This window comes from Pseudopipra pipra, chromosome Z (assembly GCF_036250125.1).
Source record: "Pseudopipra pipra isolate bDixPip1 chromosome Z, bDixPip1.hap1, whole genome shotgun sequence".
In the NCBI taxonomy this organism is placed as follows: domain Eukaryota; kingdom Metazoa; phylum Chordata; class Aves; order Passeriformes; family Pipridae; genus Pseudopipra; species Pseudopipra pipra.
The window spans coordinates 15,443,285-15,465,759 of NC_087581.1; the positions used below are offsets into that span (position 1 = coordinate 15,443,285).

The 22,475-nt window shown below is 37.8% G+C and overlaps 1 protein-coding gene across 2 annotated transcripts in view; it reads right to left on the reverse strand.

The window, feature by feature from the left end:
- The window catches only part of PLPP1 (phospholipid phosphatase 1), a 57,716-nt gene that overhangs the window by 30,512 nt on the left and 4,729 nt on the right, over positions 1 to 22,475 (reverse strand). The window contains exon 2 of one of the 2 annotated variants that reach the window (XM_064640928.1): positions 10,337 to 10,491. The exons of the other annotated variant lie outside the window; for it this stretch is intronic. Within the exon in view, the coding sequence (XP_064496998.1) occupies positions 10,337 to 10,491 (155 nt within the window). The remainder of the gene's footprint in view (positions 1 to 10,336; positions 10,492 to 22,475) is intronic. 2 annotated transcript variants of the gene reach the window in all.

Consider the following 22,475-nt stretch of genomic DNA (forward strand, 5'->3'; position numbering starts at 1 on the left):
AAGAGGTGCTTCTCAGGGAGTGCAAGTGCAGAGGGAGTTTTTGGGAATATGGAAAAAAGGAGATTACACATGCATGCGATCCCCTCACTTCCACACACACTGGACAGCTCCCTAGAAAACATCACTGCACAAGCCCTATGGCCTCAGGGCATGGGGATTTTATTCCCCTCTCTTCCAAAGAGGATGCCTTTGGCTCAATCTAATATCAACAGGACACAACATTAAGACATGCATGCTATTGCACATCAAGATACCCATACCATGAACCAAAATATTTGAATGGCAAAGTTTTTTTTCTGGAAAGCTCAAAATAAGATATGAAGCACCACAAACTAATAGAATCACATTTCTAAGTCCTGTTCCTCCATCTCTGAAACACACACAACATTTGCACAATCTGTGTACAGAGATGAATAGTCTCAGAAAGAAATAGTTGTATGGAAAAAAGAAGTGGGTGACTACCAAGAATGTTCAACAAAACAATAAATAATCTTCTTTAACTTAGCAATGTACAGCCCAGTGTTATAAAAGCCCCTGATTTTGTGCTCAGAATTCAGCACTGCTGCACATAAAATGCATACCACTTTAGAGTTAGACAACCAAAATTTTTGGGGGGAGACATCCCTATCTACCAATAAGGGATCAGAAAAATAAAAACAGCCTCCAATCTTCCTTCACACCAGTGAAAGATGTTGCTGTATTCTCAGTTCTCTCACCAGGACCCCTGTGCCAAGGCATAGCCTACCTCTTCCTTTCCACAAACACAGCTAGCCCCAACAAGTGTGTACACTTATTACTTACAAAAGTAAAGATGCAAAGAACACAAAAAAAAAGAAAGAATTAAAAAAAGATACCAACCAAGCAGCAAGAGAACCGTTAGGGAAGAGACCTAGGATCCTTTTCAACTCTCTTCACCCTTTGTTTTTCACCCCTGAGGTCCTCCAAACTAAGCCTGACTCCTGGGACCATAACCTGTGATACTCACTGTGGCTTCACCAATGATTTGCTATCAGTTTTGTTCTTCACACCAACAAATGTTTAAATGAATCCTTCAGTTCAAAAACAGGCACAGAAGAACAAATAACAAACTAATGGTTTGTAAGTGAAAATTCTGTTGAAGTGAACTCTGATGAATCACACAGCTTTATTCCACAACCTAGCAGCTACAGGCTTACCATATGGGCCCATGAATTCCAGCTAGCCTGTCATAAACAATCATGTACCTTCTGTACTGTTACAGTCATAAAACCAATAGTATGCAAAACCTCCCCTCAAAGTGGCAGAAAAAAGCCACTGTCATTGTCAAGAAGGGTTGTTTCCAGTTCCATGCCAGCAGGACTTACAACTGACCTAGCTCTGGAAGCCATCCAAGTACATTAACAAAGCAGAAAGACAGCAGTATGAGCTAAGAGCCAAGCCAGAGACTCATCAAAACACTGCACTATTCAGACATCAGCCAGCACAGGGCCCTTGAGCAGGACTCTGCAGTACAGTGCAAAAACAGAGCCTTTCCTACCAGCAAAAAAATCCCTCTTTTAATAGGAAGAATAGCAGGTTTTGAAAAATGTTGCAGCCCAGACTTCATTTCTGCCCTTCCCTTATGTTGGTATTGTGACAAATGTCATGATATATCATCAGTTGTTTAGTATTTAGCTGACTTGAGTAAGGGAGGAGGCAGAAACACGTGCAGCCATCATGAGGGAAGGTGACTTATCAACATAATGCCATGGTGTTTCCAACACCATTTATTCTGTAAGATAGGTATGGAATGAAGACTTCATCCTTTGCCCTGCACATCAAGATTCATACCAACATCAAGATTCAAGACTGTGTTATTTGAGAAAAGTGTATTCTTTAGATCTCCAAAACTAGAGAATTAGGCACACAGAGATGATAGTTTCTTTATTATGTTTACTTGTTTAGAGTAGTTAGTTTGGATTATCATCATAAAGTAGTTGTTCCCAAAATTAGTTCACCCTAAAAAAAAAAAAACTCTTATCACAGCTTCAGCACACTGCCATAAATACTTGTGATTACAATTAGGTAGCATCACTGACATATCACTAGCTCTGCATCATCCTTTTTAAAGACCTGCTCTGTGAATAATGGAGTCATGGTGGCTTACTCCTCATTTCCTCTTACCCACTCCTGAATATTTCAGTTTCTCAAGATGAAAGACTGAAAATTTTCAGAGCGATGGGGTTATTCACACGGCTGGGGAGAGAGGGGGGAGCTTTTTTAAATGTAATTGCCAGCTGCTAAATCAGAAATGGAAAGCAGTGGTACATGGATCATGGGAATGAAGTCCCTTGTGCAGTGCTATGTGCTTTGCCATGCAAAATGAAGCTGTTTGATGTGTGTGTGCATGTTCATTCTTCAGCAATATTGAGATTATGATGTAATTAGCCTGTAATTGCTCACATCATCTTCCTGTATCCAGATCATGCAAACAAAATAGCAAACAACTCAAGGTTTGTTTTTGTTTTGCTTTGTAAGCAAGTATGAACCAGCTAAAATCAAGTTATTAAAATATCTTCTCTTTCATAATTTCTTTACATCTCCTTTACTCTGAGTCTTAAAGTATTAGGTATCTAGTAACCATTAAGTTACCATTAAGCAATCATTAATTGGAAAAGCTATGCACTGAAAAAAAGTTAAAAACAGCTTATATAAGTTAAAAGCTAAAAAAGCTTATATAGTGAATGTCATGAAATGTTTCTTCAGTTTCCTCCAAGTGCAGAATAGATTTAAGAAGTAATTCCACCAGTCATTTGTCTTACTGCTGTTCTAAGTACATTTCAGTGCTGAAAGGAGACATGCTCCATGAAAGCTTGAGAGAAAAGTTTAAAGTTCTAAAATACAGATTACAATAAAACTGATCAGATTAACTTTACACTGTTAAACTAAACTAAAGTCACAGAACTACAACATTTGTAATTTACCTTTTGCTCAACCCAAGGCAATCATAAGCCTGAAAAGCCTTTTGATGTCTTTTTGGTTAAAATACTTTCTAATGTCAATATCTAATCCTTCAGAACAGGCTCCATATAGCTGGTTTAATTTACTACTTTTAAACACCTGTGGATTGGCTTCACTATTAGTAGCTGGTAGGAGGGAGGAGAAAAGTAGAAGTCAAACCAGAGGGGCAGCAACTGTTTCTGGCAAGTGAAACCATTAAGAGAAACTTTCCACAGTACTTATTATTTTGTTCTGTTCTAAATGGATCAGCAAAATCTGGTTTTGTGGGATTTCAAGGTGTTTTAATTTCTGAAATCAAAATTATGTCAAATATATAGCTTAAATACTTACTGCAATGAAAGTCTCTCTCGCTTTAAGACAATAAAGAGGTAAGAAAAATAGTTTGGCTTTTTCATTAGTACAAGCAGGATAAAAAAGCAGATGAACTGACCTAACTGATAGAGGCAAAGCCTCTCACTATAGCAAGTACAATAGTATGGTTTCCCTATAGTTGTGATAGACATGTTACTTTTTCACCCTGACAAATATCATGATTTCAGAAGACAAGAATAAGTTTACACATTACAATAGCAATTTCCTAAGCATGGAAGTTCCTGGTACAGGAAGACTGGATATAACAAATGATACTTGTCTTCATAATGGTACAACTCTATCACTAATGTCAATTTCTAATTTCACAGATACAACTGAGGAAGAAATTTTAACAGTAATACAAGGGGGCAGCACACTTTGACAGAAGATTTATCCAAAAAAAACATCTAAAGTAGTTTCTCAGGAAAAAGTAGTAAGGATTCAACACCAGTTCACTGTGAAAAGAAATCCTGTCTGTGTGTCACGGTCACATTGTCACAGTAAGTTAAAAGAAAGCTTCTACAAATATCCATTTTGCTCCTAAACAAGCTCCAATTTCTAAAGGCAGAGTTCAGGACATTAAAATAGAGAATTAGTAAAAATTAGTTGGGGTCAGTTTTACATGAAAGCTGAAGAAATTGAGGAGCTTAAGTATTCCTTTTACATAGTAAGTGGAGCAAAAGGAGCAGTAAAGGCTCTCTACTGAATACTTCCCATATGACAACACCAAAAAGCATCCCTGATGTACACTTCAACTTCTAAGTCAATTGTAACACAGTGAAGAAATTGCCTAAAGGGAAAATGGCAACACGTATGTGAAGAGAAATTATAAGGTTGGGAAGAGGTTACCAGTAGGGTAATCTCAAGGATAAAGCCAACGAGTCAGTGTTATGCAGTGCATATGCATCCTTAATGAATAACTAGCAGATGTACTGCTGACAGAGCTGGCAATTCTTTGATATAGTAGAAGATCAAGGGCAGCCAGTTCTGCCAGCAAAACAACTCAAAGACTGAAGCAAGAGCACAGGTGGGGATTTGTGCAGTAATAAGTTGAGAGTCATGCACTTGGATATTTAACAAGTCTGTTGAGCTGGGAGCTTGTCAGTTCAAAATAGCAGGGGGAAAATAATATCTGCTTCCTGCAGCTTTTGTACATCAATGTGTGACCATCAGACAAGTTGTTCCAAAGGCATTAAACACTTTTAACCAGCTGATAAAAATTTCTTCTGAAACCATACTCAATCAGAATTGGCAAACACATTTGATTTCAATTCATCTATCCTAAACACAGACAGAAAAGGACTGCTAGGGTACAGTCTTCATCTCAAAAACGAGAAGAGTTTGGTTTTGCATAGTTCAGCAGAATCCAAGGGCTGTAAATCAGCCAATTGCATAGGCTGATATCAGAAAAAAAAAGAGCAATACTAATCCAACAACCAAGGAATTACAAACACAGCTGGTAATAAAGATATAGGGAGAAACGTAGGCTTCTGAAATGTTTCAATCAGAATATAAGAGGTAGAAACACAAGTAGCTCGACTGGTAAGACTAAGTATTTTAAGCAATTATAATACACTTGCCCAAAAGTGTGACTCATACAGCATAATGGATTAGATTTCCTCACAAAGTGGAGTGATTTCTGACTGATTATGTTAGAGTTTTTTCCATAAATATCTTGTATAACACAGGCCTATTTCTTTCCAAATTTCTAATCTTGATTAGGTTTCTTCACTGTTACTGGGCACTAAGTTGATCGTTCCACAGACCTAGAAGTTGACCATTATCAATCTAAAGAGAGAACACCAGATTATACACGTTCCTCAAGTTGTCCTTTCCAGTCTCCTCAGGAAGGATATCCCTTGACACCTACCCCATATTTCACCAGCTATGTTACTGCCATCTTTTCTATCTATTGCTCTGAGTTCCCTACTTTGCTGCCTCACCGCACATACTCTCCTCCAGGGCATTTATGACTACACAGAGCAGGACAGACTCCTGGAGAGCTCTACTTGACACCTTCCTCCCTTACAAAGGTCAAGGAGTAATAATTCCTACTGTCCACTTCTCAGAGTCCAATGAATTATGTATACATTTAAAGATTCCTTATCTAATCCCATGACTGTTTAGTTTCCTAAGATTTTGGTGAAGTAATAACTTGAATATACAGATCTAATTAATGAGATTTTCTTTAAAAATGCTGCCTTTAGCCTGAGTACTCTATCTTCCTAATGTATCAAAGGGATTAGGATGAGAATAGATGTGCCTGACACCAAGAAACAGGGGGTATGTTTCTGACAGATTATGAAGTTCAACAACGTTGCCCAAAAAGGTCTTCAATGTCATAAATACACCGAAAAACAATGAAGATAACACACTATCTTTTTCTGAAGGTTTACCAGGTAAGAGGCAGAGCATAAAAAAATTACTTATAAGCAACCTGAAACCTAAAAGTTAAGTTGAAATCCACTCTCGTATAAAACAGCAGGTTTAATTTCAACTAGTTGCAAAATTATCAGAGGGGGACATAAAGCTTTGACACTGCTGAAAAAATGAAGAGTACATGTACCAAACAGTCTTCAATAAATTAGTCCCCTGATTTATTAGTCTCTACCACAGCAGTAACTACACTTGTCCCTGAATACAAATTAGCCCAGTAAGTGCTAATTTTAGTTAATCAACTAGGTGCTGTCAATCAAAGTTTCCCTGCAAAATTAATCCCTTTCACAAGCAGAGCATAAAAGATTAGTTTCTTTTGCCAGAAAAGAAATCAGGAAATCGCCTCCAAACTATGACTGTGCTAATCTGTAGGAGCAGAAAGTTTTGGTCAGACCATTGGTATAAGGAGACATTGCCAGGAACATTAAGCCTAATGTCTAATAGGTTAAAGCTGGCACAGGAGCAAAGCTATGTAGGTCCCCTTTGAGAAGGCATCAAGATACTTAAGACATTAGTTTTTGCCAAACCAAACTTAGGAATGTTTTGGTTTTGCCTTTTGTTTGTTTGTTTTGTTTAAACTAGTTAGAAATCAATGTGACCTGACTACCTAGATATCTTTTGTATGTGTTGAAGGTGGAGAAATTAAGTCCTACAGGCTCGTCATGTTCTTCTCTCTCAAACAAATCCCAAACAGCAGAGGTCATCCCAGAGAAGTGACTTAATCAAAATACCGTTTACTAACAAACACTTCCCCTGTCAGGAACATCAGCATTTGCATTACCTGTTTTGGTAGCAGCAAGTTGTGGCAAACTACTTAGTTTCCCAGGAACTCAATGCACTACTTTGGCTGAGTTAGAAGAGCTGAACTCTTGTCCTCTCACACATCAGTCCATCATATAATAGAAACCCACCAGTGGGTTATGAACATTCAGTTCCCAAACTGAGCTGCCAGGCAAAGTTTTGGCAGGGAACTACAGAAACCCTTTTCAGAACTTAGTACAGGGAGCAGATGAAACTCAGTAACTCTCAAGTTGCTCTGTTGTTCTGCTCCTCTGGCAAAAAAGTTGTTTCAGAGGTTTCCCTTGCTCTGTGCTTCTCCCTCCCCTACTCTCACCTACTCAAATCTAAGGGAAGCTGCATGAGTGTCACTGAAGGTAGCAGTTCGAAGAAACAAGATGACTGGAGGAAGAGAAAAATCAACTTGGAGGTAAAGTCACCAGAAAAGACCAACTGAATAGGACATCTACAAATAGGCATGGTTGGACCTCACCGAAAGAGAAAGATTGACATTAATTTGTCAATTATACTTAAAAAAGCTGGTCTCATGCAGACAGCTAAAAAACAAAAATGCCAGACCAAGTACCTTTGAAAATATTCCCAGAGTTGCAATCTATGGACACTAACCTCTAACTGGTCATGACCTTTAAATTATACAGAGTTACTTTCTAAACATCTCTATGAAGACTTGGGAAGGTAGAAGTATCAGAAAGCTCTTCCTGCATTACTTAAGTGTCAGATATCATGGATAAGTGCTGCTCTGGACACTGGCCTAGCCATCTAGACAGATTCATTTTTCCAGAGCACTACCAAGGCTTGTTTGATCCTAAATCTCAGAAAATTCTAATACAAAAATTGTGCTTCCCATCAAAATAGAACAATTTGGAAAACTGAGATGCAACATACTATGAAATGGCACTTGGAAAAGAATAAACATGAATTTCTTTCCCAGACACTTTATTTCCTGATAAAAGGTGGCAATGGTATCAGGAAGGGTTCAGAGCCATAAACAGAATTATGATCTAAGAATATTATTTTAATTTTTAATTTTTTTAAGATTCCCAAGAGTTTCTAACACATCTTGTAAATCTCCATAAAATGTCACCTAAACAAATCCATGTTCACGTAGCCAAGTTTCTTTTATGCACAGAGAGAGGCTTAATAATAAAATATCTATGCAGGCTTTGGTGTGTTGGAGTTTTCTTTGTTTGTCTGATTTTGGGGTTTTTTCTCCTTTGAAGTTATTTTATATACCACTGTGGCCTACCCTAACAACTTAACCAAACAAGATCTTTTATTATTATTATATAGCAAGATGTTCAGGCCACTTCCTACTACACTTTTAAGACAAGCAAGGTGATAGAGCAGCAAGGGGCATGTGCATAAAAATACTTTGAGCATTTCGGCTTATATTTCATTAGGTTTTAGGGACTAAGGTCTAAATAAGCAAACAGCAATACCTGTACATTATTAAATGCTAAGGCTGTAATCACTGTACTACTCAATTAACTATTTTTTTCCACATTGCAGATGATTCTTTTTGCTTCCCCTAGATTTCTACCACAAGTTTTTCTCTCTCACAATGTGACAGATTGTAAGAGAGGTGTTAAGTCCGACTACTTAGAAAGAAGTATCATGTTTGAGGGGAAAAAAGTTTGCACAAAAGTGCAATTGACAGACGTTTTACATAGTATTAGACCAAATTTTTACCATCTTTTACCAGTTCCTTCATTGAGAATTCTGTTCCTTTCAGAAGTCTCATGTCAGGACAACTTTTTTTACTGGATGTAGGGTAATCAGTGTTGTTGCCCAATAATCTTCCATGAGTGAGCTGTGTCCCTGGTGAGGATATTGAGTCTGGAACACACTACTTCCAAAAACTTAAACTGCCTGGGAAAAAGGTCTCAAGTCTTGATTGAGTCATACCAAAACAAAAAACAAGTCTGAATGTCAGATTCCCAGACTGATCAACTTTCCCTTCCACTTTGAAAAAAGGCAAGCTTGGAGACAGAAACCATTGAACAGGAACCTACTTTCAACTCAGGAAGTTGTAATATCCCAAATGTCATTCTCTCTAGCTCCAGACCTTACCCTAGTCCTTAGTTTCCAGTAGCCATGGAAGATTTTTCACGTCTTGCATGAGACTAAAGAGCTCTCTAAATTTAAAATGCAGATTAGAAAGCCAGGTTAGAATGTTAACTACAGAGAGCAGTTGCTTTAAGCTTTGTAAAATGTTCAGACTGAAAAGCAAATGATCTGGCTAGGCTGTATTGTAATAGAACTAAAAGTGCTTTAGAATTTTTTCTTAAATCTCTCAGCATGGAGACTAGAAGTGATTGTTCCAATTATATACTTCAGGCCCCAGCACAAAGCCAGGCAATGAAAATTCACTGCGTGACCCCTACAAAAGTATCATAGCAGAAAAATACCAGAATAGACTGCAATCACTGACACATCTAATTCTAAGTTGTAACTACAAAGGTTATCTAAAATTATAGTCCATACTACTCTTTAAATATTGAGATTTAAGTGAATTAGCTCTAAGTCAGATGTTTCTCCACTTCTTTAGAGCCAGAAAAAAAACCACTCTTAATTGACTTTATATTACATTAACAACTTCTTGAAATGGAAGATAAGATATCAAGCAACTCAATAGATTATCAAACTGCAACTGGAACACCTCTTTAAGAGTCCAAAAGTGCACAGAGGTACAATTGTTAGTTCACCAGTACACTTATCAATTAAAGTACAAAGGAAACCCACTGAAAATTTTCCCAAAGGTATGTTGAGGATGTATATACTTGTCAAAATGACAAACTTCAGATTACTTTCTTTAATAGTGAAAATACACTAGTGTTGTTGTGTCAACCTTCAATTTACTGCACAGGCCTAATGCAAGCTTTAATGAATAAGGATTTAAGGGAAAACTAGAGTAGTGCACGTAGAGGTTCTGCAGGTATCTGTTTACTTGTTTTAAATGACTGCTTCCATCCTTAAACCACTTCATATAGTTCTTACTAATCAATTTAGCTTATACATTTATCAGATGAAACATTATCATCATCTTTCATATGTCTTGGTCAACCACCACAAGCAGAAACAAGATGTAGTTTCAGGTTCTGCACAGTTAAATTTTGGTTCTCTAAGTCATATCAAAACCTTACTAAAAACTGGGATACAAGCAGGCTTCAAATATTATTAGAAAAACCTAGAGAAGAATAAAATTGTTCTTTGTCAAAATCATGTGGTCTTGAAAACACTGAGCCTCTTTTCTACAAGGAGTTAGATTTTCAGTCTCTGTATCCCATTTTGAAGGGTTTAAAGAGTCATCACATTACTTTTAAACCTAATAAAACCCACTGAGTCAAAATTAGATTTATATCCGTAGAAAGTATATGGAAGCAACAGTCACTATTTATAGGTATGTGCACTCCAGCATAGTACTAAGTTTTAATATTACAGGTGTTCAAGTTAACAGACTAACCCATTCTGAGCGAGAGATGTGTTTATACCATAACATTTTGGAAGCCATTTTACTCTCCAATGATCAAAGCCTAGACTAATACATTTTTTCTGCTCCTAAAACAAATAAAATTAGCAACTCTAGCAGTTAGAGATTAGTTCCAGATTTTCTGTGCAAACAAAGCAATAGCACCTTTCACATGCATATGACTATACATACATGGGATTTTGCCTATATAGACTGTCTTCAAAGCAAAGTTACAGTACTGAGCTCTAGGAAGGCATACATTTTTCTCCCATCACCAAAGCTCCCTATATATTAGCTACTTACAGAGAAAATGGGCAGGGTGAACCCCACTGTGTAGAGGACAGTGGATGTGATGGTACTGTCATGGAACGGATACTTGATGCTGTCATCATTACAGAAAAAGCCTCTCTGATACGGTTTTATTTTGGCCAAGTTTAGAACACCAAGGGGTAAGCCAGCTGTTGGGGGAGGAAAACAAAAAACAAAAACAAGAAATACATGTGGTTAAATAAAAAAAAAAAAGTCACTTTTAAACATGCATGGAGGAGGCTACCAAACATGCATAACTCAAATTTCCTAAGTATCATGCAATGCACACACTTACCTAAACCTGTTTATAAAAATTTATCTCTTTTAGAAGCCTAAATTTCAGAAGGACTCCTAGGTTGTTCACAGACAGAGTTCAAAGTCCTTTCATCATTAAGGTGAGTTGCCACACACTAAACCAAGACTATACTCAAGAAAAAGTATTTGCCACTCACACAACTAAATAGTTATTGAGGGCAGGCTGCCTGTTTTTTCCCCTCCTTTCCCACCACCCCACTACCTTGACTTATATCTGAATTACCAGCCTTGTTCTGTACACTATAATCTGATCAGTGTTTACAGATACCAAGACAAAAAATACACACAGATTTTGCCATAATTATGGAGTTAAAGATTTCATGCAAGTAGTTTTCATGCAGGTAAGGGGTACAAGAAAACTGCAGAGACACCAATGGGAAATATAGACACTGGTGTGACTGGACTGTATCTCTTGGTAATGAGATTTATACCTTAAGAATGCATTTACATAGCTTTCGTACACTTTGGGAGACTTCTGCATGAAAATGTCTAAGTTATTAACATGAAAACTGAGACGCGGGTACAAATTATAACTCTCAGAACTTACACTGTGTGACATATTACCTATTCCCTCTCTTACAAGTTCACTTGCACTATACCAACAGTCATGTCAAAGAAGCCATCAAGGCTTCTGACAGCATTTGACCAAATAACACCATGCCCACTCCCCCGCTTCCCTTTGATCTATTGAGCAAGAACTAGACTAACAGTGGATAAATAAGGTAATGCTGTAAGAGCTGCAAAATCCTGAAACAAAACAAAAAGTAGATTTTGGTTTAAAACAAGGTAAAAAAAGGCAAACTAAACTTTATATTTTCCATAACGTTCATGTAATATGCAAACAGATGGTCTATATGTAAATTAGAGGGTAGGTGCAATTACTGACACAGAAAAGACTAGTCAGGATATAAACAACCTGCTGTACGGAGAAAAAAAAACACATTTCAAAGAAGTTAATATGATGAGTGATTGCTTTGATTTCTGGTGACACTTGTTGACTACAAGGTAAGTAGCTTAAAGTGGTTTTAAATAAGCTTATTCCTATATACTTCATTAGAAGAAAAGACATCAAGAGAGAAACAGGAGGAACAGAGTGATAAGTCCTGGACCCTTCTCTGGGCTGCTAAGTTGCAGTGCAAAGGCTTGTGAAGTGCATATTGAAACTGTATGTGTTTGGTAATACTCCAGGCTTTCAACTCCTCTAATAAAATTGCTATGGTCACAGAAAGCAATTTGGGAGGACTTTAAATCCTCTTATGGAGCAGAGCAAAATTGTTTTCCACAAAACATCTGAAATATGAAGAACTGTCCATACGTATTGATGCTTACCACCCCATATAAAAAAACCATACAAAAATGCAAATAGCACTATGCTCATTTGACTTTAAGCACAAAGTTTTCATTAAGTAGCACAATATACCATCAAATCAACTGCATCTCAAGGTCTCCCTCCTTCCTTCCTCTGCTTTAATGATTGAGAAGAGAGCTGAAGCTTGACAGGTGGCAGAAGCAGACAAAACAGAATTGCAGCCCTTCAAATATGAAGGGGGCCACACTGAAGAAGTCACATCAAAATTCCTCCATCTGTATGTTCATGTGCCTGGAGACAACTTTCAGCTACACTCAAGGCCACTGCAAGATTCCACTAACATAACTCAGTCAGTGCTTCCTATGTTTATCTCTGCTACTGCACACTCAGCACCAAAATGATGGAGTGGTAAAGCCATTACCTAATTGATACAATCCTATCTTCTCAAAAAAGTCACCTGATTTTCACAGGCAGAAATATCCTCATGCTTAACTTAAGCAGCAGCTTGTGTTTTGCACTACTTAGACATAAATACCTGTTTTCCAAGAAAAGATACTACAACCTAACATCAAGAATTTTTCTGTTTTGTTCAATTACATTTTCAGCCTTCCAGTTCAACATTTGAGCCAATATTGCTGGTTTTACAGTAAGGTTTTGAGGTGGTTTGTTTTGGGTTTTTTTCTAGGTTTAACTTCATGAAGGCTGGCCATTTCATTTTTACCAGCTGCTGAAATATGTTCTCTAAGAGCTCCAGTTCAGAAACTAGATGGCATGCAATTCATATGCAAATGTCACAAAGAGTACTTAGCTCAAAAATTCCAAATTTCTTGCCACCAAAGTACACAGAATCATGAGTCATGTGGGTTTTTTTCAAGGAGAGCAATTACATGAGTGTACACGAAAAAGGAAGGTACCCTCAGTTTGACAACTGTTTTAAGGCAGTTTTTTTAAGCCTACCTGCTCAGTTTGTAACCTAGGTAAGGCAGAATTTCAAGGACTTTTTTTTTTAATTAGGGATAATTCCTGCCAGTAAGAGCTATGTGCTCAGTCTTCATTAAACAGATGAAAGGAACTCAAGATTTAATTTTTTTTCTTCTTCATGTGAAATCTGTTTATAAAACTATTTTGTGAGAACTTTTACATAGTTATACTGATTTACTACTGCCTATACATTTAAATGCATAGGCATTTTTGTTCTTTTCTATATCTATTTCACTGAAAGAAAAGAATGCACTTTTTTGTTAAATCAGATTGATCTGTCTACCTTATGCAGTACTTAGAAGGTAGATTTAAAGTGTGTTTTTACTTTCAACGATGAGATTCCGGGAAGAGGAAAAAGGAAAAGCAGCAAATAAAGAAGTCAGATGAGGACAGTTTCAATTAAGACTGCAAAATTAATTTGTATAGGCTATAGTAAAAGAGTAGGAAAAAAGGAAGTTGGTTACATATCTTACACTGCCCACTTCCATTTTTTTTCATTACTTTTAGAAGTTCCTATGGCAATCCAAATGATGTACTGCTTTCCAGCAGTGGAATAGAAGACTTTGTGAAATGGTATTTAGTTGATCATTAACCTATCCCAAACAGTAGTTTACTATTGCTCATTTTACAGGGAGAGAAGACAACACATAATACATGTAAGCAAACAGTCCTGAAGTTTTCACTGGAAGAGGAAAAAGAAAAAAAACCCACTACTAATGTACATAACAGGCCAGTATTGGATCAGAAGTGCCAAGCACCTCCACGACCTTTATGCAGGTTGACTGTACACTGAAATTCTGAGAAATGTACATTTGTTCAGTCTCATTAAGTTTCTACAAACTGGAGGAAAGATTGACCAAGATCTAGTGCAAGATTACAAGGCTGAAAGGCAATCTTGTAGATCAGCTCTCATTCCTTGTCCTTTTCACAATATGCCTTCTCTTCCTTTTTACCCAGACAGTACCAGCAGTAACCTCCAAGGATGCTCTTCTAGGTAACTTTATACCTTAAAGGATCCTAATGGTTTAGTTGTTATTCATATCCTCTAAAGCATGACCATCAGCTATTAAAAAGCACTATTACTTGAAGTTCTGCATGCTTCAGACTGGAATTTCTCAGATTTAGAGTTTCTCTATTTTTTGTTAAAACTTTTGCATTTGATCTTGTCAAGATACTAGAGACCAACATGTTCTGGGCCAGTTTGCAAGGTAGTAGGAGGAAACAGACAGCAGTCCTCTAATCTAGTTTCTCTCCCTTTTAATTATGCAGAGAAAACAACTTGATCACTCAAGTGCTCTGGAACTATTATAAAATGAGGCATTTCTCCTGTAATGCTCACACAATCAGACTCTAGCTAACCAATAGGCCAGGTTGGATGGTGCTTTAAGCAACCTGGGATAGTGAAAGGTGTCCCTGCCTGTGGCAGGGGTATTGTAATGAGATAATCTTTAAGACTTCCTCCACACAAACTGTCCTATGGTTTTATAACCCTGAAAGCTACAGATGTAGTAACAAAGTTGAATAGGAAAAGAGAGTGCAGAGATTTGAAGCTTTTACCTATGAAAGAAAGGTAAAAAAAACTTCATACACATGAACAAGAACAAAAGCAAACAGGATGGAGGGGGAGAGAAGAAAGGCAAGAATGATGCCTGAATTACTGAGCAGGGATTGCAGAGAAGGAACAGCCTTAAGTTCGGGCTAGACCAGGGCAACATTTGTACAGAGTGAAGTTAAGCTAGTTGAAATAGTTACAAGGGGCTATGCTGAGTTCACAAGGAGTTTCCAACTCTGATTTGTAGGTTCAAGCCCTGTTGTAGTGTAGTTTCCATGGAACACCTACAGTAATTCACAGTAATATAAGTAGCCTTAAGGAACTATTTAATCACATCTGGCTGGACAACATGGCATGACACAAAAGCCTTTGAGGAAGGAAGGAAAGGAAGTCCAGACTGGGAGATTTAGGGAGGAAGTCCCTGTGAGAACTGTCCTCCACTCACAAAAAGGGAATGTCAAAAACAAAATACCAATGACCAAGGGAAGAGGGTGAAGTGTTTTGCTTTTTTTTTTCCAAAGGAAGATTGGTTAGTGAAAAGGTGTTTATGTTATATTTTTACTGTTTAAGCCTAAATCAAAAAAAAAAAAAAAAGCATTTAAATTCCAGTTTCTCCCTCAAATGGAAGTGATGGATACCAAACTATCATCTTTTTACAATGTGAGTAACACCACACTATTCTGATTTGTGGCATTTATCACACTTCTAATTTTAGAGTTAGATGCTTAAGCTTCTTAAGCTGCTTAAGAAGTCAGATTCTGATACTCAGGTGTCCATGTAGCTTTGCTAGCAAGCTCCATATTTTCCTTAAACAAGGAAAAAACAGCATTCATAGCTGAATTAGCAACTTTTACAGCAGTTGCATAAATATTTAAGACCAGCAAAGAATATTGTTGTTTTCAAAGGTTTTTGTTGTCTGAAAGGAAAGAAACTCGGGAAGTTTCTAACCATTTCAGTGATACTGTACTACCTATTTCAGAACCAGATGTGGTGCTCACAAAATTCAGCTAAGCTTTCAAGATCAACTCAAGACAACCTAGACTGTCTGGTCCTCCTCCAACTTCTGGCCATCCCCTTCCTTGTCTCGTCATTAGTTTTTCACACCAAGTTTTCCAGAAAGAAAAAGCCCATGAGCACATAACACAGGTTTTTCAGGGGCACTTGGTCATCTGGTTGAGTGCATTACTGTGACAGCTGGTTCAAAGGACAGATTAGGAACACGTAGCCAATGGTGTGGAAGAAAGGAAAACTGGGACAGCCTGGGACAGATCCGCTTCCACAACTCATGAAATTGTTTCCTGGTCAGTGGTGCTTTCTCCCTCACAATTTTAAGTAGTTCCAAGGAATGCACTGTATTTTGTAAACATCCTTTCTTTAACCCAATTGGCCTCATTATCTGTGGAAGCAACTGGATCTCCACTTGAGGCTCTGTGCAATCTTAAACTCATGCTGAATTGCTGTTTCAGGTTCTCCACAGCACATTAAGACTCCATGCTCCTATCTAGTCCTCTTCATTAAAACAAATGAAGTTCTCTTCATTAAAATAAATGAATATCTAGAACCTAGGAGAAAGGCAGTTACCCTTAAGGAAGACTATGGCATTCTAGCTTGATTATTAACAAAGATTTTTCCTCATATTGCAATAAACTCACAAGTAAATGCTAATTACAAGAACCTGTACTAGGCTAAGCTGAGACTGAGAAGAATTTTTATGTTTCTCTAAACTTACCTGAAAAATAAGATCAATACATTCTGCACTTGATGTGCTGACATAAAGTCAGCTTCAGCTTTTGTAAACAAATACACAATTTACAGTTAAGGGGTCAAACAGTAATTTGAGCTGTGTTGGAAAAAATAACCTCCATACAACACGGCAAATTATGAGCTCAGAACAGATCAGTTACTTTCTACAGCTCACATTTTATTAAAGAGGTGATGCTGCTAACCCCACAGATAGATAAATGTCATCATTTCAAGCTAAACCTATACATCTGGTAATCACGACTGAGAGCAAGTGAGAATTTAAGTTCTTCCACCCTCCCACTTGTATTTCTGCTTTTAATTTCAGACAGGACAACCATGTTTGCTTTGCTCTTCATTTTTTAATGTACAGTAAGGAAGTATGCAAGAGATTTAAAGAAACTCACGTTAATCTCATGCTGCTGGAGAGAGTTTAGAAGCATCTGTAAAAGACTGTTCTCTGCAGAAAAGCAGATGTGCTGAAATTCTTTTTCCATGAACAGTCAAGAGAAAGAATCAATACCTCTTAAGACAGGAGGTTCTGACCAAGAGGAAGAACACATTAAAATAATGAGAAAACATTTAGACTTTTGATACCTAGAGGTAAGGGATGTACAAAAGAAAAATCAGTGCACTATTTATTTTCAGTAGCTGAGATAAGTGGGTAGCTCACAACATAACTCCTATCCACTTTAAGAACTTTATCTCACTTTTCTACACTAAGGAATGCAAAGCATTTCTAATACCAGCACATTGATTGTTCTGATAACACCAGAAGCTGTGATAGGCTTCAGTAAACAGGATATATGTATTTAAAAGCATGCACAGCATTCTAATCTCTCCTACTAGTCTACTTGCAACTTTATGCTATTATATTTTTATTTTTTCTCTATGATTTGACTAGCAGAGAAGCCAGATCAGTAACTGAGCGAGTCCCTCAGCACACCTTACACTTTTGGTTGCGCCAAGGCAAGGGGGATGGAGACAGGAAGTAGAGGAAACCTTCCTCTGAGTTGGAACAGCCTCAACAGAAAAGCATGCAATTTCTAGTCTAGTAAATTACTAAGACAGAACTACATCCTATCCCAGTTTCTCTGCATTCAACAGTTTAGTATTACACAAGGGCACTAGCTCAGTCATCTATATTCCCAACCCATTAGAACAGGTCAAAACACATATAAAAACATTAGCATGGACAAATGTATTCTCCCTTATATCTACATTTCATTCCAAAAAACAGACTTTTAGAAGCACTACCTGTTACTCTAGAAACCATGCAATTCTCTTCTGCGACCACTGAGAGAAGTGCAAATGTGAAACAAAAAATGCAGAAGCAAGACAATAATATATCTTGTCCTGCTCTATTGCTTACACAGAGCAACATATTCAGGTCAAGTGAGCCAACTGCAGGTCACAAGCAAAGGCTGTGCCCCGGGCTCTGCTCTGATCAGAGGGAAAGAAAGCTGAAGCTAGCCCAGGGATGGACAGACACCTGGAAGTCATTAGCGGTTCACAGAGTGCAGCAGAGGCTAACTGCCCAATTACTGACAGACCTGACAAAGATTTAAGATCCCCACACTAATAGCTAAAACACACTGGGGGATAAGAGGCAGGGCAGGTGGAACAGGAGAGGTCAGTAGCTCCTTGTCTTTCAGTGCTGCTCATGAGGTGGGGAAGAATCCAACCAGCTGCAGCCAGAGCAAACAGGAGTGACTTCTCCCACTATAATCCCTCCTGTTTAGGGGAATTAATTAATCACTGTTTGCATTACATGCTCAGCATTATATTTACTGTTAAAGGCTTTGACTGTACTGTCTAAGACTTAAAAAGCCCCCAAATACAAAAGCATGTATAAGCTTCTATAGGTCTTCTACACACCATCTACCTAAATCACTGGGCTTACAGATCAGGAGAGCAACACAGCCGAAGAAACTGAACTGCCAAGGTCAGTTGCTGACAAAACAATGAGGGATTTTTTTCTTTTTACTGCAGGTGACACCAACTTTGAACATCATTTAGGACTACCGCTCATTTAAACCTCAGAAGTTATAACTATTTTTCCATTTTAATCTTTGTTTCATGGGAATGCACAGCAAGAGGCTTTCAGAGTATTTCTCATGTTATCTACACACCCTAACTTGAAATACCATTCAGTTTCTAGAAATATAATAGGCAATTTGTTGTCAGGAGCGTAAATGCTCTTTTTCCAATGAGTTCTACAAGCATAACAATATTTTATTTAAACAGTCTTTAACAAAGTCAGGCCTTACACCAGTAGTGCTAGAGAGGGACTCAGAATTTCCATTACATTGTATACCCTGTCATACACCAGAAAGTTACTTTACACTGTACACACTGCTGCATGCCATCGTGTTTAAGACAACAGAACATTTTCTCAATGTTAGACTGAAGTTTGCAGTGCCTAATGATACATTGTGATAACATAAACTCTATCATAAGCTCAATCAAAACACATTTTAAAAGGAAAACTGACAGTACGCTATATATTTTTGAGCCATCAGAGCAGCTGTTTTGTACTGATTCAGAAGACTGCTCAAGAAATCAGTTTAAACAGAACTTGTAAAAATATTTAAGCAACATAAAGCATAGGAAGTCTTATAGTACTCATGTAATAGAGCAGGTGCTTGCTTTTCAGTTTTTAGTAGAAATTATCAGCACTAGATCTGTGATCTTAGGATTAGATATATCATTTTCTAGTGTTGATGACTGTAGTCTTAAGATTAAAGAAGAGATGGGAAGAATGGTAAGAGTCTGCAAGCAGAAATAGTGACCTTACTTCCATGCCCAGGATCTCCATTAGCATTAGACCCAGCTGTCATACTGCCTTGGAGTATTTTAACTTAATACTAGTACTGCAGTATAGGCTTACCTAAGAAAACAGAAGGTGAAGGTGTAACTTTCCTGAGTCAGCAGAAGCTACAAAATTCACTCAAGGAAACACTAAGAAAAACAGACACTGACTATGATGATGACTAAGATGATTTTTGGAATTTAACAGGGAATAGTGTTCCTGACTATTTGCCAGGCTCAGTCTCACTGCCAGCCTTCTGTACCTTTTAAAGGCCATATATGCTCCCCATATATGCTCGCTGCACATCAGAAGGTTCCCTGTTATAATAAGAAGTTTATTCTCTCAGGCCTCTGCACTACTAGCTTCCAAGCCAGCCCCTTCAGCTGGTAGTTCACTGCCCTTCTGTACCTTAAAATAAGGCAGATAAATTTAGGTAAGTATGTGTTCCTTACCAACTCAGTACTCCAGTTTCAGAAAATATTGCACCTACTGTTTAGTTTCATTGACTCAGTCATGTAAGACTCAGAACAGACTTACAGTAATCTGCAGATCTGCAGTAACAAAATAAACAGACAAAAATACACTAATATTAATTTGAGGTAAAAATTCCACCTTATTCTAAGAGAGGCAGAAGCTATGTGAGATGCTGAAATTTGATACACAATTCCTTCTACACTTAGGGCAAAAACAGAACGTAATTCCTGTTTGGTACAGTTTCCTCCTTCCCTAGGAAATGCATGACACAAAAAATTGTGACCCCTCTCCTATACCAGGGACGGCTAGGTAACAGAATGAATATGTCATGAGATCAAAAAAGCCCCACACAGCCCCTCTGAAAGCTGCATGATTAGCAGTGGCAGCAAAGCGGAGGAGGCACTAAAATCTTGGCTATGGCTAGCAAAACCCATTGTTACATCAGCACGATCACAGAAATAAGGATGTACTGATATTGCTTCTGCATATTTTTGGTTTCATTTAGCAGATTCTGGGTTTATAGATTCCAAGATGGGGGTCCTGAGTTGATATACTTACATTTTTTAATTCAAAATTTAAAAAAGCTTTGCTCTTGTTGCCAGAGAGCAAGACACCACATGAAGGAGAGATGCCAAAACTGAGTTGAAGTACAATACAAATAAAACTGAACCTTAACACACTTCTGAGTCAGACTGCTTCTAGGTAACAGCTGTTTAAAGATGAATCTGCAAAGTCTATAAAAGAGCAAGAACAGCCTATTCTTGTACTTGTCATTCAAGTCCTCTAACTCAAGGTAATAACAGAGTGCTTGATAAGTGCACTAGACAGTTTCAACATTATCCTTCTATAAATCATATTCTGCTAAAGAAGCTTACTTGGATCTATTGCTGGCTTCTATAAGAACAAGCAGCGTTCATTTTTACAGCTGGACCTGACTGTGCAACAAGAATTAACATACCAGAGAATCTGGGAAAAGTAGTTTCAAAAACACAATGCAGGTTTATCAACAGACAGTTTTTAGTTCTGTGCCTTCGATATCAGTCTCATAACTCGAAAAGGAAAATTTCTCCCAGAAAGTGGGTCAACTCATTAGCAGTTGATTATTAAACAAGAAGAGACAGGCATAAGATTCTTGATATATACAACACAGTTTTCTTCCAGTTTTAAAATTGCAGGATTGAACTACTCTGCCTGTTAAATTGCTCCTGGGTCTACTCACAGGCAGGACTGAGAGGTCTATTGCTACCACTGAAGTGATTAGCTGTTCTAGTGAAAGTCTCCCTGGGGTTGGAATTAGATGATCTTCAAGGGCCCTTCCAACACATGGCCATTCTATGATTCTATTATTAGTGTTTCCTGATGTAGTGGTAACTATATAATTCCAAAAACAGTGTCAGAAAGTATCTTAAGGAAATCTTGCTTCTTCAAAACAGTTTTAAATTGTTTTAATTTTGGTCAAAAGTAGTTGTTCACTAGTTATGCATTATCTGAATTTCTAGTATTTGTGAATTTTTCAGTTGTCTTCAGTCAACTATTTTACCTGAATAAAACCCAAGAATTAGGAGCTTCTTTTGCAAGATAGGGGATAAGGAAAAGAAGTGCCATCACCAATCTAAGCAGATACATCAGTAAAGCAAGGTCATTTTAAAGCCTACTTCTGTGGGTGGATGTCTAGCCAATAGGTTTCTATGTAATTCTGTTCAGCAGGTTTGGTTTTTTTTCATTCAAGGTGAGTTTGTTTTAATCCTCCTGGACTAATTATGAAAAGAGGATTGTCAATCATTGGGGATAGTAAACCCATGTCACTTAGAAGGCTACAAAACTCAAGTTTTCTTCTCACCAGGTACCTTCAAGAGCTGGGTCACCTCTTTGTGCTACCTGCCTTCCATGGCTCCAGTATAGTCATAAAGAGAAGATTACCACAGTTTTGTTCTCTCATCAGCATCTGGTCAGCAACAGTGGTCCTACACAAAACTGTGCAGTAGCAGGCAACCAGGAATCAACTCTTTACTTCCCCCCCACCAGGGCTGTGATTGTGCACCTTCAAACAAAGCTGCCTTCAGTCAGTATGAATTCATACTACCCAACTCTTTAAAACCAGGTCAGTGTGTTGAATCAGCTCGTCACAGCCTTCAAAGCACCCAAGCAGCTAGAGAGGTGATGCAGGACTTCTTCAGTTGTTAAGAGATTAGCTATTTTATAATTTACTGTAATGTGGTACTTAAATTTTCTACAGAAAATGTCAGAAGCCCCTTCTCTCCCATTCCATTATACAAAGGTCACTGTCCTCACAAAAGCATGCTGCAACAGCCCTTCTCAGTGCTTAAGGCAAAAAAAAAAAAAAAATAGCTAGGACTCAAGCAGCTGGTAAGGAAACTAAGAGCTGATAAGCATCTTCCTTTATTATGCCAAGAGGAAAGAAGATTTGGCATAATCTTAAACAAGAGTTTAAGATTTGGCTCTTGGGAAGGCACTGGAAGGTGACTTAGGATTCACCTATCACTGTATAAAGAAAGTGCAAGAACTTCTGGCTTTGAGTCAGGAGTTAGTACAAGATATACTTTAACAGCAAAAGCTGGCAGACCAAGAATCAGACTGCTGACTTTGAACAATGTTCATTAACAAGTTGAGTTCTAACCTAAAGGTTTTTTGTAGGCTTCTGAGCAAGAGGGAAGAGGGTCTCTGATAGAGCATCTTCCTTTATAAGGAGAAAATAAAAACTGAACGTTGCAAAGAAGAAAGCACAGTAGGAGAGGAGAGATTTTCCCAGACAATTAGGTTTCCTATGAACAGAGCATGTCAATGAGTATCATCTCATGGTACCTAGGGGACAGTGTCACTGAAGACAAACTGCTCTTTCACATATACTTGTAACAGTGTATTCATGCACTAGAAAACGTATTTAGCACCCACATGATGTGGAAAATAAGAATGGTGACACATGTCAGTG